At 39.9% G+C, this 19,645-nt stretch overlaps 1 protein-coding gene across 1 annotated transcript; it reads left to right on the top strand.

Annotated features, from left to right (window-relative positions):
- Positions 1 to 10,421: 10,421 nt before the first annotated feature.
- Positions 10,422 to 15,464, top strand: tsr2 (TSR2 ribosome maturation factor). The gene is made up of 5 exons (XM_044350605.1): positions 10,422 to 10,595; positions 12,379 to 12,469; positions 13,466 to 13,557; positions 14,576 to 14,734; positions 15,047 to 15,464. The coding sequence occupies exons 1-5, from the start codon at positions 10,518 to 10,520 to the stop codon at positions 15,149 to 15,151; spliced, it is 525 nt and encodes a 174-aa protein (XP_044206540.1). The 5' UTR covers positions 10,422 to 10,517; the 3' UTR covers positions 15,152 to 15,464.
- Positions 15,465 to 19,645: the final 4,181 nt, after the last annotated feature.

Here is a 19,645-nt window from a genome sequence, read left to right as displayed (position 1 = left end):
TACACACACACAGAGAAACAACATCTCCAACAATAAAACTATCCTCTGGGCTTTCATTGTGAATTTTTTTGTGGTTCTGTTCTGATGACATCAAAGTGTTGTAGACGTGCACATCCAATAAACTTCAAACAGGTGCCGGACCAAAGAAGCAATGTACAAAAAGAAAGATGAAAGTCCGCACACTGTAGCTCCCTTCGATGCAGTTTAATGAGACATCCACTCTGTTTTGATGGTAGACAGGAAGTCCAGGAGGAGGAGGAGGAGGTGTCGTTGATACATGAAGTCACTTCCTGTTAGATCAGATGAATCTGTTGATAGTGTGAAGCTCGGACATTCACACCTTCAGTGATGTAACAAACAAAAAAGACAAAGAAAACCTTTTTTTTCCTGGTTGCCACGGTGACAAAGTGTTCAAAGTTGAGTCGTTCTTGGTAAAATATTGAACAGTTCAGGATAAATACTCGTCACATGGAATGAAGATGCAGCTCATTCATGCATGACGACACTTGTGCTGTTAGCTACTTCAGCTAGCCGGAGCTGTTTCATCAGCCGATGGGAACGTTTTATGAATGAAAAAGATTTTTTGTTATAAATGAACCTAACAAATATCTTGTCTGACTTTCAAACTGAAGAAACTGAAGATGAAACATGTTTAAAGGGGACATATTATGCTTTTTTGTGGTTTACTGTTATTTATATCCTGTTATGATGTCGGATGTTAAACATGGTCAAAGTTCTAAAACTTGAGGTGAACGTACTGTATGTAGAAATGCTGCCTGCAAGTCAAAAGTCAGGGCTTCAACCTGAATTAAATGCTTCGTTGCTACGATTTTTTTTTTTTACCTTGATGTCGAGCTGACCTCGACTCATTGTGCATGCCCATAAACAGCCGTCCGTTCTGTAGCCTCGGTTGCTAAAGTTGTTGCTAAGGTTTTTCCATGTGTTGTTTGTCCACTCACATATTTCAGATCTGATTTCGGGTCGAACATGTACGGATGTATTTGAGAAGTTGACATTTCGAATAAAGAACGAGAAAAAGTAGTGAAATCCTGCTACTATCGTTTGTTTTATAGTTTGTTGACGTAGCCTCCTGAGTGGCTGGAAGTCAGCTGTGATACAGCCTCTGGAAGCTGACCAATCAGAACAGGGTGGGCTGATCAGGAGGCGGGTCTTAAAGAGACAGGAGCTAAAACTGCCTTTTTCAGACAGAGGCTGAACTGAGGGGCTGCATAAAGTTTTTTACTGTGAATCATACAATATATTCCAGTAGAGCCCCAGAATATAAATATAAATCTGGAAATGTGCAGAATATGTGTCCTTTAATTTCACAATCAAACACAGAAGAGGTTTTATTATGAAAAGACAAACTGGTCCAACAGCCCAGTTTGTAGGACAACGTGAGGAAGTTGGATGCAGGTTCTCCATCATCCTCCATCTTCAGAAGACTGTTGGAGAGAAACCTTGTGAAGGTCTCTGAGACTGACATGGACACCTGAGAGACCAGGACACAGACTCACCTGGAGGGACAGGTGAACCAACAGGAAACAAAAACCCTTTAATAAACAAACATTCAAGTATCCATCACAACAGGAAACAGCTGTAAACAATAGTTACCTTTATAATCAGGCTCATGTGACTCAGCTCTACAGTGGCCAACAGTCAGGTGTGAGCTGAGCCATGTCAGCTACCTGGGCAGAGAAGCTGCGACACAATTGGTCGGACAGGTTCAGAGTAAATCACCTGTTTTATAATCCTCCCCATCACTGAACAGGTGTTACCTGCTGCGGGATGTGTGTCAGGAATCTGTTGCTGTGGCTGAGTTGTTGTCAGGGTGTTAATCAGCAGCTTTTTGAGTGTTTACAGGTGTGTCTGCAGCTTTCAAGTGAAGGTGATCTCTCCAGCTTCAGTCAGTAAGAGTCAAAACAGATTTATTTACTATTTCACTCCTGTAATATCATCAACTCCCCCTGCAGCCACAAAAAGGCTTCATACTACTTTTTACACACAGAGAACACCTGGAAACACACACTGAGGTGGAAAATCATTGCAGTGTTTTTAAGGTGTAACTGGGTAACGAATAAACACAATTAAAGCCATTGGTTGCTAGGGTGTTGCTAGGTAGTTGCTATGGAGTTCATGGTGGTTGCCAGCGCGTGGTTGGTGACAGCCGCAGTCAGTGCCGCAGTAACTGAAGCACGATGTGTGAAAGTATTTGTGCTGGTGATAGTGGTACTACACTACAGTCGTGTTATTACGGTAGTAGTAATACTGCAGCATTAGTAATATTACTGCAGTATTAGTATTATTACGGTAGTGGTATTACTGTAGTAGTATTATTACAGTAGGAGTAATACCGCAGCATTAGTAGTATTACTTCAGTATTAGTATTATTACGGTAGTGGTATTACTTCAGTAGTATTATTACAGTAGTAGTAATACTGCAGCATTAGTAGTATTACTGCAGTATTAGTATTATTACAGTAGTGGTATTACTGCAGTAGTAGTATTACAGTAATAGTATTATTACGGCAGCATTAGTAGTATTACTGCAGTATTAGTATTATTACAGTAGTGGTATTACTGCAGTAGTATTATTACAGTAGTAGTAATACTGCAGCATTAGTAGTATTACTGCAGTATTAGTATTATTACAGTAGTGGTATTACTGCAGTAGTATTATTACAGTAGTAGTATTACTGCAGTATTAGTATTATTACGGTAGTGGTATTACTTCAGTAGTATTATTACAGTAGTAGTAATACTGCAGCATTAGTAGTATTACTTCAGTATTAGTATTATTACGGTAGTGGTATTACTGCAGTAGTATTATTACAGTAATAGTATTATTACTGCAGCATTAGTAGTATTACTGCAGTATTAGTATTATTACAGTTGTGGTATTACTGCAGTACTATTATTACAGTAGGAGTAATACTGCAGCATTAGTAGTATTACTGCAGTATTAGTATTATTACAGTAGTGGTATTACTGCAGGGTTATTACAGCAGTAGTATTACTGCAGTAGTATTATTACAGTAGTAGTATTATTACAGTAGTAGTAATACTGCAGCATTGGTATTATTACAGTAGTAGTATTATTACAGTAGTAGTAGTGGTCAAGTCAGTTTTATTTGTATAGCCCAATATCACAAATCACAAATTAGCCTCAGAAGGCTTTACAGTCTGTACAGAAACACAGCATCCTCTGTTCCGAGACCTTTGATCCTAATAAGGAAAAAACTCGGAAAAACGAGAAAAAAAATGGAAGAAAGAGCAACAGAGGAGGATTCTCTCCCAGGACGGACAGACGTTCAATAAATGTACAGAACAGAACACAAATAACAGAATACAGCAATGAACAGGATATAACAACATTATACAGACTTATAATATATATGAAGAATGTGATGAAGAGGATGCTGAGCGGCTTCCAGCAGAAGAGAGTAGGACCCGAGCAACACGACCTCCATCACCATGGAGACCTGGCAGGAGGACGACTACACGTACACACACAGAGGAGACTCACATACACAAGATTATTCACACAGGAGAGAGAGACTACTATTACTGTAGTAGTAATACTGCAGTATTTGTATTATTACTGCAGTAGTTATACTCTCTGAACTTGAAAACCTGAGTTGCAAACTGAACCCACTATTGATTACAGCTGATTGTGTTCTTACAGCGAATTATTGATCATGATGATCAATAAGTGGACAAAACCGGATTTCAAGTTTAAAGATGTCCAAATTTATATTTGAGGGACAGTCATGTTACCATGGTAACCGCACTCCAGATCAAAGGCTGGACCGAAGCTACGAATAGATTGGATGACTCCGCAACGAAAGTGCAACCAACCAATCAGATCGCAGGGTCTCACACAGGAACCAATCACAGCTCTGCGTCTGTGTGTGTGTGTGTTGATCTTTCTTTCAGAAACTTTTAAACTAAACTTCCTGCTGTGTGCTGCTTTAAACCACCTCATTCATTCATTCATTCTTTCATTCATTCACTGAGGGTGAAGCTTCTGCTCTTCTGCTTCAGTCTCATTCAGACACCATAAATATTTCAGGCAGTGGAGAAAATGAACCGATGGGACTCTTCTGAGCTGCATCACTGCTTTTTTTTCTGTCATCTCCTCATTTAAAAGAGAAAAAAAATGTGTTTTTCTTTACTGTTAGACAAGACAAGACTATGAAAAGATAAGATATGATATCATAAGATGAGAGGGAGATAATCTTCATCGTCCCCTCAGGGAGATTTTTCTTGGGCTCGGCATCACAGACAACCTCACAATCATTCATATAAAATAATACATTTAAGAAAAAAAATGAAAAGAAACACACATACAACCAAATACGTTGTGTGATCATTTGATCATGTGACTCTAGAACGACACATTTCTAATCTGGCGCCTCCATCAGCAGTAATGAGCAGAACGACGTCATTTATCTGCTTTCCAAAACAGTTACTGTTAAAAATAATGATATTTTATGATGTAACAACGCTGTGGTTCAGGTCTGGTTGGGTTTTAGGGAAAGATCATAGTTTGGGGTAAATGATCACTTTGTGAAGGTTAATGAAACATAGTTACTACTTCCTTAAAGTCCCCCTTTTACTCAGAAAATGTTTTTCTTCTTGTTGTCAGGTGGAACAGAACAGATGGACTCAAATGCAGGTGACAGTAGGCCAAGTGAGGCTGAAGAATTTTTTTTTTTTTATTTAAGGCTTGTGCAGGCAAAAACAAAAGGTTGGCAGGGTCAAAGCAAAACTGAACAACAGAGAGAGAGAGAGAGCAGAGAAAAAGGATCCAACAAATACTGAACTGAAAACACAGGACTAAAATACTAACCGAACCAACGAGGAGGTGAGGTGCGGTTGGGGAGACGGGCAGAGAAACTCAAATGAGGGGGAACGAAGAGATGAAACAGGAGAACGAGAAAGAAGCTGATAGGCCGGGCTGATGAAGCTGAATGCAGGGCAGGTGTGGAGGGAAAAACAGGCTGGAGATACAGAATACCAAAAACCAAGAAACACAATGAACCTAAACCATAAAAAAGTTAATAAAATCCCCAAAATAAATAAGAAATAATTAAAAAAAAAAACACAAAACACCGTCAGTTAAGAAAAAGACGTGAAGAAGAAATTTAAAACAGGATGCCTGATATTAAACAGTAGAAGAAGAAGATTCAAGATTCATTTATTATCAGACTGTAGTTTGTAGTCCCTTAATGCTACTCACAAAAACAGAAATTATATGAACGGATTAATAAATAATAAGTCATAAAAATAGAATGATTTTTTTTATGTTGTAGTGCAGAGAATGACTTGAGGAGGAAAGAAGCTGCTCTGTAGTCTGGCGGTACGACAGCGGATACTTCTGTATCTCTTGCCAGATGGTGGCAGGGTGAACAGACTGTGGTTTGGGTGGGTTTTGTCTTTTAGTAAGTGTCCTCTGGGCTCCGTGCAGGTTCCTCGCCTCACTGTTATCGCTGCTGCTCGGTAGATGGGTGCTGATGATGTTCTGGGCGGTCTTTTGCATTTAGATTTGTGATTTTTCCAGTCAGGATGCTTTCTATTGCTCCTCTATATAAGTTATAAGTTCACAATTTTGCCTTTTTAAGTTTCCTGAAGAAGTACAGTCATTTCTGAGCTTTTTTTTTTACTAGGGTGGAGATGTGTGATGTCCATGACTGGTTCTCTGTGATGTTGATACCCAGGAACTTAAAACTGTTCACTTACTCCACCTCAGCTCCACTGATGTAGACAGGGCTGTGTGTCTTTGCCTCCTTTTCTCTAAAATCAACTCCTTGGTTTCGTTGACATTGAGCAGTAGGTTGTTCTCTGTGCACTATTCTACAAGATTGGTGTCGTCTGCAAACGTCACAACAGATTTCTCTCCATCGTCGGCTACGTTCCTCAAATTTATCGGCATTGAAAGAACGTGACACAATCCAAGAGGTGGTAACTTGATTAACCAGCTCTTAAGAAGGGAGGCATTTTTGGATTTATGAATTGAATACTATTGAACCTTATGGACTTTATGAAACACAGGATTTGAGTTTTCGTCTGAGATATGTAAATATTTACTTGTATTTCTCTGCACAGGCTATTTGGACTCTTAGGGAGAGATGAGCCACTAGGTCCCCATTTAGTGATGTAGAGGGACAGCTGTAGGACCTGTAGTTCATTCTGCTGGGGGAATTTTACCCATCCTATTCAGTCAGTTGTTTACGGAAGCTAATGAAGTTTAATTATATAAAATGGTGTAATTCTTGTAACTTTGTGCAACATTAATCACATCATGTTTTTTGTAATATGTATATTTTCATTTTCGTGCCCTTTGTAAAATGTTCACTTTGAGAAAATGATCATTAGTCATGTGACTCAGATGTATTTATCACACCTGTGAGTACTCAGCAGTTGTACTGAGCAAACCTGAAGAGGCTACAGGCGAGACGCGTCGTTTGCTCTAAATAAAGTCACAGTAAAGTCATTACAGTGTGCAGCGGTGGTTAATTTTGATTTTCACCTTATATGTTCCTGCGACTGACCAGCACCTGTCTGAAAATACTGGCTGTGCATGAGGAGTTCTGTCCTTTTATATTTCTCTCCATTTTGGGGGTTTACAGCGTGAATAGAAGGGGGCTGAGTTCACGACCCTGGGGGACTCCGGTGTCGAGCGCTAGAGTGGAGGAGGTGAGACCATCAATCTGAACTGTCTGGGGTCTGTTTGTGAGGAAATCCAATATCCAGTTGCAGAGTGTGTTATTCAAGCCCAGAGTGCTAAGTTTTCCAATCAGTGTCATGGGGGAGATTGTATTAAATGCTGAGCTGAAATCAACAAACAGCATTCAGATGTAGGTGTTGTTCTTTTCAAGGTGTGTGCAGACTGAGTGGAGGACGGTGGAGACGGCCTCCTCTGAGGATCTATTGGTAACTGGTGAGGGTCCAGATTGTCTGGGATGTCGTCTTTGATGTGCTTGAGAAACATCAGAGTTTGATGATTGTGCGTCCGCAGTTACGCCTACTTGTCTGAATTTATTCTCAAAAGAGGAGACGAGTAGCGACAGGAACCTCTGACTCCTCTCTCTCTGTGTTTGTGCTGCCTGGCTCAGCGGCACGCTGGCAGCTGTGTGTTTGTGTCTGTGAGGAAACATCACATGATTTAACATCTCTGGACACTGTGTGGACGAAAGTATGTGGACAGCCTTTTACTGTGTGGAGCTTTTTTTTCCTTCAAATAGACTATAAATAAACTATGCAGATAATGAATGGTTTATTATGAGCATTTATTGATCTGTTAATCAATAAGTTGATCTGGTGTTTCTGCTGAGACAGAGAGGTTAAAGTGAGGAGAAACAATGGAGTCAGTGTTCAGCCGTCCACATACTTTTGTCCATGTGTTGTGTATGTTTAATATATATGTGTGTATTTATACTGTTAATGTGTCGTTACTTCTGTACTTCAAATTAAAAAAAACAATCAGGAGTTTCTGTTAAACTGGTGATTAAATATTAATATGTGAGTATGTTCATACGTGTGTCTGTTGAAGCAGCTAAAGGTTCATGTTTCTGTTTCTAATTGAGCTGAAAATCAAACCAGAAGATGTTTTATTGATTTTTGTCAGAAGATTCTTTATCAGTTCGTTGTTGATGGGAACATGACACCAGGTCACATGACATGTGACAGGATGAAACATAGAAAAAAGATACATTAATTGGGGGCTGCAATGAGTAGTCGATGAATCCATTTTTTTAATGGATGTTTGCAGCTTCTCAGAAGTTCTGAAGCTTTTCTGTGTCGCCGGTAAACTGAAAGTCTGACTGTAGACACAGAAAAACCTCAGTGACTGAAATCTAACCACTCATTTTATCTCTTTAACAAATAAACAATCGATCAATTGATATAAAGCTTATATTCAGCTTCAGCAGTCTGAGTTAGTCATATCAAGTGGATATCTGACACATTTACAGTCTTTTTAACATCAAATTCCCTCTTTGTGTTTCCTCGGACAGTGTTTCCCTGTTGAGCTGCAGGTGGAAGTATAGTAACAAAAAGAGGAACTTTGGCACTAAAAAGACTGTAACGTTGAAAGATATCTACTTGATTTGACTCATTTGGACACTGAAGCTTCATATTAGCTTCAGATAAACTTTTAACTACATTTTTTGCACAGAAGGAGGACTGTGGATTTTGTCCTCCATCACTTATGAAGAGATCTTCTAATGGTCAGTATGAACTCTTGTATCTGTCTGATTGAGTGAATCTGAGTTTCAATATAAGACTGAAATGATGTGAAATGTTTCCCTCCTTGAACTGTATATTATATATGTAAGAGTACATATTTGTAAAATGTAAAGAAGATTGTAAGAAGATACGCTTCTTTTGTTCTTTTGTAGGATTAAGATTTAGTGAAGAGTTGTGGAAAATGTATTTGTAATATGAAAAGAGGATAAATTAAAGAATAATAAAGAGTATAAAGACATTGTTTGTCAGCTTAATTTCCTAATTATACCAACAGATTCTATTACTTTTTTACTGACATATAAACGTGTTCTCTCCGACTCACGTTCTTGTCAATTATTAGCACAAATAATTTAGTATTTTCCACTGCATATATATTTTTATATGTATTATTTTTGCTGCTTCACTGAGTTATGAGGAAAAGCAAACATGTGGGTTCATAAAACTGAATATATATTATTTACAGAAATAACTAAAAGTGGAAAAAGTAAATTCTCCCACACCAATATGAACATTTAAAACTAAATCAGATAAATGAGGTTATATGAAGATGTTTTCACACTGAAAGAGAAAATAAAGCAGCTGCTGCCACCTGCTGGACACACCTGACATCACATCTGAACCCCTTATCTCGTGCGCACGAATTAATTAAAACGCGGGAACGAATTATATAATGTAGTAAAACGTGGCCTCGACATATATATATATATTTTTTGCCCATGTACCCTTAGGGCCTCCGTAGAGAAGAACTTAGGAGACACAGAAAAGTTGCTTGCTTGTAAAAGTAAATTTTCTTCATATCAGATATAATGACTGTTATGTCAAAGCAAATTTATACAAGTCTAAAAATCTGTATTATACATGTTGGTGATTTGCTGACGTATAAAACCGGTGACTAAAGATTAGCTTGATTGCTTAGCTTGTCTGTTTTTTATGGGGTAAATTGAGTCAGTGGTTCAACTTCAACATTGTAGAAAAGCTTTCATGCCAAGAACCTACAAGAGAAAAAAACACCTGGAGCTCAACACGAAGAAGAGAAGAAGAGAGCAGCCAATGAAATCAGGGGTGGAAAATCCATCAGATCAGTGGCGAAAGACAGAAGTATTGACAGGTCAACCCTGCGGTGATACATAAAAAAAGAAGGAGGTAAAGGGAGTAAAAACAGGAGGAGCAGAGAAGGAGACCACACGAAGAAGCTGGCTGATCAGTTCCGTGTTCTTACTCTAAAGAAAGAAACAACATTTCTGTCTCCAACAACTGGAAAGAGAAGGGTTTAGCGGGTAGGATGTGCAGGAAATTACACGACTCGGTCAGCAAAGGTTACATTATATTGTGTAATTTAATACTGCGCCTTGATATAATTAATTATAATCTACATTTTTAAGGTCGAGAAGAAGAATTTTATCGTCTCTCCTGTCATCAAGCCTGAAGCGACATCTTTGGGAAAGACTTCCAGCTGGCTGACCTTTACATTCAAGGGAAATGATGAGGCATCTTTCCCACTGAGTGATGACTGGAGGAACTGCAATTCATATCTCCCTGCAACCTGGATGAATATTGAATAATCGTTTTTTTTTTATTGTTCAGTTGTCTGATTTATTCTCACAAGTTCAAAACTTTGTAAACTTAAAAACTCAGATGATCAGTTTTACCCCCAGATGGTTCAACTCACCACTGACTGAGATCAGTTTCCCTCTAACCTGGAGCAAGTTGAACCACAGCAACACTTTTTTTGGAGAAGTCATATTTTCAGGCCCGTTTGTCATAGATGTATTCTTATCATTTCATTTAATATGAGTCATTCTTAAATAAAGGTAAATGTTTTCATTCTACTTCTCATTTATCATTACCTAGAGGACAACATACCTTCTCTCCTCTACCTCAACGTTGTCACAAACAGAATAAACACATCAGTATTTTAATATCCACGTTCATTTTTATCTGCAGTTTCTTTAAACCTGAAACTTCACACAGACAGAAAGTTAAAACACAAACAGCAGAGTTACGTGTTTTATTCATCATGTGTTTGATTCAGCACATGTAACACAGCAGGATATCAACAGAAACGTTTCACTGTGATGAGTTCATAAGTTCAGATAACACATGTTAAGTTTGGAGAAGAGTTTCAGTCAGATCTGGATGCAGATCAGCTGTTTGGATCTACAAGATGCGGACCAGCTGTTTGGATCTCCGGGGATGCGGATCAGCTGTTTCTGTCTGATCCGGACTGTTGTTTCTTGTCTCGGCTGCTTCTGTCTGTCAGAACCAACATGGCGGCCTCCGCGGCTTCACGTGAGCTGTTCACGGACGGAGTGAGAGCGGTGCTGCACAGCTGGCCGGTCCTGCAGGTAAATATCCACACTGAACACACCTGAGGACAGGTAACAGCTCACTGAAGGTCCGAGAGTTTACTGTGTTCACTGCGGACACGTGGGATAATGCTAACAGGCTAATGCTAACAGGCTAAAGGCTGCAGATCAGATCCAGGATCCCTGTAATCCGGATCATAGTGTGTGTATCTATCAGGAATGAATGTTATAAACGCTGTCAGCTCATAACAGCATCTTTCTGCGCTGATATTCATCAATAAACTTCATTAACGTGTTAGCGTCGCTTTAGTTGGCGCAGGCGCACACAGTCCTGCAAACCCACAGAAGCTTTCATCAATATTCAAATTTTCACTTCCAAACAATGACCGGTTAAGTACTCAGATCCTTTACTTCAGTAAAACTACCAATACAGCAATGTAAAAATACTCCATTACAAGTAAAAGACCTGGATGAAAAATCCTACTGCAGTAAAAGTACATAAGTATTATGAGCTTGATGTAGTTAAAGTATTGCAGTAAAAGTACATAAGTATTATGAGCTTGATGTAGTTAAAGTATTGCAGTAAAAGTACATCAGTATTATGAGCTTGATGTAGTTAAAGTATTGCAGTAAAAGTACATCAGTATTATGAGCTTGATGTAGTTAAAGTATTGCAGTAAAAGTAGTGGTTTGGTCCCTCTGACTGATATATTATTATATATGACATCATTAGATTATTAATAGTGAAGCATCAGTGTTAGAGCAGCATGTTACTGTTGTAGCTGCTGGAGGTGGAGCTAGTTTACACTACTTTATATACAGTTAGCTAGTTTAGTCCAGTGGTTCCCAACCTAGGGGTCGGGCCCCTCCAAAGGGTCAGCAGATAAATCTGAGGGGTGGTGAGATGATTAATGGGAGAGGAAAGAAGAAAAAACAAAGTTCTGATACACAAATCTGTTTTCAGTTTTTGGACTTTTTCTCTAATCTTTGATTTTTGCTGAAATATTGGATCATTTGAACATTTATTGAAATGAAAGCATGTGAGAAGTTTAGAGGGAAAAATCACTATTTGGTGGAGCTGTTAACAACTCATAGATATGTGAAATGTGACCCCGACTACACACTGCTTTTTGTAAGACGTCAAAAGCCAAAAAGGTTGGAAACCACTGGTTTCATCTTTAACAATGTGTTGTATTTTAAAAGCTTGTTATATTATCCATTGTTCTTGCACGTGCGCTGTGGCGTCTTCCATAGACTAAAAACATGATGCTGTTATTAGTCTCTGTAGCCGTTTCTAAACAAAGTAAAGTAACCAAACTCTTCATAATGAAGGAACATGTCACCCAGTGACAGCCGTGTGACTCACTGATGTGTTTTTAATAGTTTTTGGAACAACAACGGAGGAATAAGACATATCAGGCTTTGGATACACACACAATACTTGTTAGTAGATCAGTTCATTGTTGGTTCAGATCCAAACATGAGATTTGTTGACAATAAGAAAAACCTAGAAAAACACCAGACTGATCCTTTAACACAGATCAGCTGGATGGATTCACTTGTGCTTCATTAACAAAAATAAACAGAAGAAACGGAGACAGAAATCTGAAAAACTAAACTTTTAACTTCAACGTTTGACGCTGCAGCTTCTCGTCTTAGAGGAGCCTGAAGTAACTGTAACTCTTCATCTGAGATGTTGTAAAACAGTTTGGAGCTCAGATCTTCTTTTCTGTGACGCAGCCGTCTGTCCATCATGTTTCTGTAGAGGTCAAAGGTCAGACTGCAACTGACCGGCTGTGTGTGTTGTGTTTTTTTTTTTCAGATCGCGGTGGATAATGGGTTTGGGGGCGTGTACGGGCAGCAGAAAGCTGATTGGCTGGTGGATGTGGTCCAGCAGTATTTCCATGACAACGGTAGGTAACATGTCAGCTGACAGTCTGATGATGTCACTTTATATAAGATTACATGTTGCAGCAGAAAGTTAAACATTCAGAGGAACAAACTGAGACGTGACGACACTCCAAACAATAAACAATATTCTAATTTAATAATCAATAACTTAGAATTCTTTGATCTTTACTCATATGTTCATCCACCTCTCTGCTTCATCCTGACATCATCGTCATCATCACTGCAAACACAACTTTACAAATACATAAACATACAGTTAAAGCTTACAATCATGAGACTGGATTATAGAAACAGAGCTGCAACAATAAATCAGTTGACAGAATTAATCTGCTGCTATTTTATTAATTGATTTTTAATTTCAGTAATTTTTCAAGCAAATATGTTAATGAGTCAGTATTTCCGAATATGAGATTTTGCTGCTTCTACTTGACCTAATGTGAAACAAAAAATTATAATCTAATGAAACAGTTAACAGAATATTTTTGACATTTTGGACACTGAGATGAACATTTTTCACTGTTTCTGATGTTTTATACATTTGAAATATTCACATTTAAGTAGCTGGAACCAGAGAATTTTTTTTGTAATTTGTCTTAAAAAATGACTCCAAACAAGGCAGATTAATTTTCTGTCAATCAACTAATCAATTAATCGATTAACTGTTGCAGCTGTGGTGTGAATCATGTAGAACAGAAGCTGACTCGCTGCTTTATTGTCATATTTGAATCATGTTTATTGTTTCAGGAAGGAAAAGAAACAAACTTTTTCATTAGATTGAAAGTGTTTAATTCTTTTTGCTAAAACTCATTAAAACTTTTCACATCACTCAGAAGAAAAAGGTGTTTTGTAGATTTTCATCCAATGAAATAAATAATTAAAACGTCTGTAAGTAACATCTGAACTAAAACTGAACACCAGGTCTGTTATAGCCTGTTGAGTTGTATTAATGTGTGTGTTTGTGTGTGTGTGTGTGTGTGTGTGTGTGTGTGTGTGATCAGCTGACCTGCAGCAGTATGAGGTCGAGGACTATATCTCTCAACTGATGGATCAGGAGTTTGATACAGTGGTGGATGATGGAAGTTTACCTCAGGTACGCGCACACACACACACACACACACACACACACACACACACACACACACACACACACACACACACACACACACACACACACACACACACACACACAATCTGGCCTCCAACAACAACATTTGGCCCCGTAACAAAAGCTGAAGTTTTCCCTCTTTAGATGACATCAAATCTTTTACATGACTCTTCATAAATCTACAGTAGATAACGATGTAAACACAACGCTCGTGTGACCTTGTAACATCTTATAAACTCACCAGATAAATAACAATAACAGGTAAATAACATAATTTGGCTGATCTGAGCAGAACATACTTGTGTCAGTACTTGAAGTGTTTATTGTGTGTGGATAAATTATTAATTACATTTCTGTTCTCGTGGTGTAACACACAGGATATGTTCATGTTTATGGGTATTAATATAAGATGCTGTCACTCTATTAGCCCTCATCTCCTGATGGGAACAGTGACAAATACCCCCAGAAAAAAAACAACAACAAACTTAAAACCAATTTTATTCTTGAATGAATTAAAGGAAAACAGGAGAAAATAACAAGAGGGATTTTGATATAAAATCAAATAATTTTGACACATATTTAGGATCTAATTAAATGAATAATTAATTATACACTTGTCATTTCATTTTTGTTTCATACTGTTCTGTTACTGTGCAAATACACTCACTAGCCACTTCATTAGGAACACCTGTGCAATTTAATGCAACCACAAACTCTACTTTTATGAATCTTTTACACTTTCAGTTTTTGTCAGAAAGGTGAAACTTCTACTTTATATTTATTACTGAGGTCGTAATGGGTGGTGGTTGTGTACTGGAGTGCATTAAATTGAAAAGTGTTCCTAATATTTTGCCCCCCTCATGTATGTTAATGTGGTACACAAAATATTAGAACACTTTTCAATATAACGTACTCCGGTACACACCCCAGAACAAATACAGATGTAAAAGCTTCGTAAAAATAGAATTTATGACAGAGCTTAACAGTCTGTGTGTGTCTGCAGGTGTCCAAGAATCTGATGCAGATGTTCTGTCAGTGGAAGCAGGGGGCGCTGCAGCAGCTCTCACAAACTGTCCAATCACTAACAAAGAAGACGACTCAGAGGGCAAAGGTCACAGCCCCGCCCACCGAGTCTGACGAGGAGAGTGACGACGAAACACAGGTACGCCTCTTTGTTTCATTTCTTTTTATTCAAGCATTTTTTTAGCAGATCCAATATTATCTAATGATGGGATCAAAGGAACATGTAGTTCAGCAGTTTGCACTCTATATATACTGTATATGAATAAATATACAGACTGAATGATATTCATTGGGGAAGTGTAGCATTAATGCAATTAATTTTGTTCTCTGTATGTTTCTTTTAGCACTTTACTGTTGTTTGAATGATCTGAACTACATGTTGTCACTGAGCTGTTTTAAACATTGTGGTGATGATTATTAATAAACTGTGTGTTTGTGTGTGTGTGTGCAGATGGAGTGTGAAGCCTCCAGTCCATCAGTCAGCAGGACAGAGCCTCCTCCTCCTCCTTCTCAGGATGAAGAGGACGGATGGACGGTGGTCCGTAAGAAGAAGTGAAGAAGAGGTCAGAGAGGAAAATGAACTGTTGAACTCAGAGAATGAACCAGCTGACCTTCAGGATGGGACTCTGTGTGTGTGTGTGTTTTTTAATGAAAGAAGATTATCCTGCATCCAGCAGGCTCTTCAGCCTCCATATTTATATATTATATCCAAACCAAGAACACAACAAAACTGTCTGCAGGTCTCTGTGGGCGTCCTTGTCGAGCCCTGATGACTCGTGTTGAAGTGGACCTTGATGGGGGGGGGGTGTTATCAAACCAGATTCACTCTGGTTTCTGTGGTCATTTTATATTAAAGCCGTAGAAGCTACCGTTATGTGTCCTGTGTGTCATCATACTACACTACACTGAACATACCATACAATGAGTTATTGTACTACACTAAGACATTACATACTATTGCATGACTTACTTTACTATGACACATTTATAGTAGGGGTGACCACTAGGATTAATATTTGTATAAGAAATAACAATTAACACATTTTCTTACCATATAAAGCATTTACAGCTTCTTAAACCCAAAGGTTTAGCTATATTTTCATCAACATTTCCCCTTGACCAAAACAAGTTATTTGCAGCAAAAATTAATATTACAAACAAAAAACATAATTATGCAGTTCACTTGACCATGAAAGTGCGTTAGAACATACTATTTAACAGAGAAATGAATATAAAGTTTATGTCAATGTATGCATAAATGTAAACAGAACTATCAAGTGTGCACCCTTGGTCACGCTACTGAAATGGTGATGGAAAGAGGGATAATAGTGAGGTTTATCGACTACTAAGCAAGAATGGAAGGGAGCGGGGAATGTGTGTGTGTGTGCACTACCTGCAGTCAGTGAGAAAGCCGCTCCGTCACATCATCCCCCTCCTCCTGGAGGTTGGTGATGTGCAGCAACCTGGAAGGGTAATCTGCTACCACAGCTGATGGTGAACCTGAAAGGCTGGAGTTCGAGGTACCATCAGGTAAGGCAGATGTTGTGGCTGATCCAGTGGAGAGCTCAGTGGTCAGTTTCCAGATCAAACTCCTGTCCAAGCGAGTAGTATAACAGGCTCTCCAGTGCCCAGTTAATGGCCAGGTCCTCTTTTTCCACAAATGAATACCTGGTCTCACATGGCTGCAGCTTTTGCTTCAGGCACAGGATTGGGTGTTCTTCTCCAGGGTCTCTTTAGGCTAGGACGGCTCCAAGGACGACTGCGGATGCGTTAACCTGTACCAGAAATCTTCTGTTGAAGTATGGACTCTTGAGGACAGGGAAAGAACACAGGTAGGCTTTCAAGATGCTGAAGGCTGTTTCACAGTCGTCTGACCAGGTTACTGGGTTCTTCTGGTCCTTGCTGGTCAGTGCTGTGAGTGGGGTTGCAATAGTTGCAACCCGGGGCTTTTTGGATAGCTTCCATCTTTTCCACTTGCTGAAGCACTTCTACTAGTCCCAGTTGGTAACCCGGGTATCGTGTCTTCTGCTTTGCCTACTCACACTTGGAGGGGTTAAGAGTCAACCCAGTCTTCTGGATCTTTCCCAGGACCAGTGGTAGGTGTTGGACATGCTCCTTCCATGTCTTGCTGAGGATCACCACGTCATCGAGGTAAGCTGCACTGCAGTTGTCATGACCCTGAAGGACTTTGTCCATCAGTCTCTTTAAGGTGGCTGGTGCTCCAAACAGTCCAAAATGGTCATGGTAACAGTTGTACCCAAACACAGAGCAGTTGGAGCAGTGATGGTGTGCAGGGGAAAGGCCTCTGGGACATGGATCGCACAGTAACACCAGACCAAGATATACTGGTGACCACTGCTGTTTTTCAATAGAGGGCCCACAATGTCTATGGCAAATTCTGCGGAATGAAGTGGAGATGACAGGAAGTAGCTGCAGAAAAGCTGTAAGTCAGACTTGTTGACACTGCATGTTTTCTGACATGTGGGGTATGTGGAGCAATATCATTGAATTTCTGTGTCCATGGTTGTCCAATAAAAGCACGAAATGGTTCAAAGATAGGTTTTGTGGTGGCCAAGGTGTCCGCCCCATGGGAGTGTATGTGCAAGGTACATGACAAGTGATCTACAGCTAGCAGGGATTACAAGGAGTCTGTGGTCATCCTCAACTGTATACAACACATCCCTATCAACAATGACCCTTGCCTTTCCCACACAGTTTCCATTTGTCTCTACTACCACCTTAGCAAACAAAGGTTTAAAAATTTCATCTCCTCTCTGCAGTACAGAAATATTTTCAGGTACTCCCCACATTTTACTGGGCAGCAAACTCTTTCTTTCAGGTTCTATTGGCCTTAGCTGCTTTTAAAAGAAGCGTTGGCAACAGGGTTTTCTTTGACCCTTAGTGCCAACCTCACACAGACTACTGTCAAGATCTGGGAGTGGTTGGACACCAGCTTTTGCCAGGGCTTGAGTGATCACAGGACAAGAAACATTCACATTGACCTCCCACTTCTCCCCTGAGTCAGTTTCCACTGGCAGTTCTTTTTCTGCATTAAGTCCATGAGTACAGGTGAATCCCATCCTAGGATGGCATCTACAGGCAAGTTTTTTACCACCCTAACAGTCAACAGGTAAAGTAATGGTAACAGTTAAGTCAGCTTTGGAATAAGGATGCTTATACCCATGAACACACAAAATGTCCGCTTGTCTGCTGTAATCCACACTGCTTACTTGCACCAGACTGTGCTTAATCAGGGACATGAAGCTTCAAGTGTCCTTTAGAGCAATGACCTGCTGGTCATTGACAATCTCAATTTTTTAGTGCTGAACTCTCAATTCCTTATCCCCAGTGGGCCCCACTTCAGGCCGAGGTGCATAGCAAGCACCTGTGACATTAGCTTTGCGTATGGAACACACAGAAGCTTTGTAGCCTGGCTGCTGGCAATAAAAATAAACAAGGTCCTTACCAGATGCTTGGTTTGGGGAAGTGCTGGTGTTACCTGGAATCTCCTGGCTATTCTCTCTCTTTGCAGGCCTGGGCTGGGGGGCTGGGGTGTTGGTTGGTGTACTGAACTGTTGTGAGTGTGTAGCTAGTTGTCCTCTCCAAGCATTGAGGTACTGTAGAGCCAGCTTGGCAGCCGCAAGTCCCTCCGCTGGCTCCTTCACCCTAACCTCAAAGGGAGGTACCTGGAGTAGCTGCTCCAAGATGATGGCCTCACCAACCTTGTCATTGGTGAGCTGCTCTGGCCTAATCCAGCGCCGGTAGAGGCCTTTAAGGTGGTAGTAGGTCTCGGTTAGGTTCTCGCCAGGTGGTATAGTAGTTGATCGGAACTGCTGCTAGTATGTCTCTGGGGAGATGTTGCACTTGGTCAGCAACACTGCTTTCACGTCTGTATTGCAGTGGGCCTCCAGTGCCTTTCCAGACAGCAGTGGAATAAGTCCGCATGCCCACTCAGTCTCCGGCCATTTCCACATTTTGTCAATGCGCTCAAAACATAACAAATAATTCTCAATGTCCTCACCCATTTAATATAGCAGCAATTTTGGCTCAGTATAATGCCTCCGCTCTGGCCTTAGCTGGTCAGGTTTGCTGCTAGAGTCTTGAAAATGGTGAGAGGGTGCCTCTGACAGTGTATCCTGGAGCCCACACCTGGGTTCTGGTGTTGACAGTTCGAGTTTGGGATTATTTGCTGTCAATGTGCTTTAAGCTGAAGCAACAACAGGCAGGTTTGGAGCAGGTGGTGCTTGGGCAACGTTTTGTTGTGGCAGGTTTAGCCAACTGGTTAGTCAGTAGAAGAGAGGCCCTCAGGCCTTGGATCTCTGCCACCATGCCCTCCTCTCTCCTTTGCTGTGCTGCCAGGAAATCCCTCATCATTGTCAGTAGTTCTCCCCCTGGTCCACCTGTCAATGCTGCAACTGTAGGAGCTACTGGGGTCACCCAGGACCCGTCCTCCTCATCATATTCCTCTGATGATGATGATGATGGCAATGTCTCTGGCATACCCTACTATAGGATGACACACCACATTATACTATGACACAAAATACTATACTAAGGCATAATATACTTTGACATGTCATACTATACTATGATACAACATATTATAACATATCATGCTACACTATGACACATCATATTATATTATACTATGACACAGCATACTACAGTATACCATGACCCAACACAATATACTTTGGAATACCCTACTTTACTATAACACACCATATTATACTATTCCATATTATACAACACTATACTACAAAGTAATGCAAAATAAGTTCAAGGATATCAAGAGACAGAAAGATATTAAATATCTTCATCAACTGAACAACGTTTTGTTTTCCATCAGGTCACGTGTTGATGACGCAGGACAACTCTTATAACTGATCAATAGAGAATAATCAAGTGAATAATTACCATTAATGAAGTCATTAGTTTCAGCTTATAAACTCTTGTCACCAGCAGAGGCAAGCATGCAGACTCTCCTCCTGCTGAGGTTGCTGGTTTGATTCCCAACCTTCAGGTCAGAGGTCAAAGGTCAGGAGACATG

The sequence above is a fragment of the Thunnus albacares genome, chromosome 5 (genome assembly GCF_914725855.1).
Source record: "Thunnus albacares chromosome 5, fThuAlb1.1, whole genome shotgun sequence".
NCBI lineage: Eukaryota > Metazoa > Chordata > Actinopteri > Scombriformes > Scombridae > Thunnus > Thunnus albacares.
The sequence above is the reverse complement of the archived record's forward strand: the minus strand, read 5'-3'. Positions and strand labels throughout refer to the sequence as shown.

Coding starts and splice junctions, on each gene's coding strand:
- tsr2 (XM_044350605.1), top strand. CDS start 10,518: ATGGCGGCCTCCGCGGCTTCACGTGAGCTGTTCACGGACGGAGTGAGA. Junction 10,596..12,378: donor ACAGCTGGCCGGTCCTGCAG/GTAAATATCCAC, acceptor TTTTTTTTTCAG/ATCGCGGTGGATAATGGGTT. Junction 12,470..13,465: donor GCAGTATTTCCATGACAACG/GTAGGTAACATG, acceptor GTGTGTGATCAG/CTGACCTGCAGCAGTATGAG.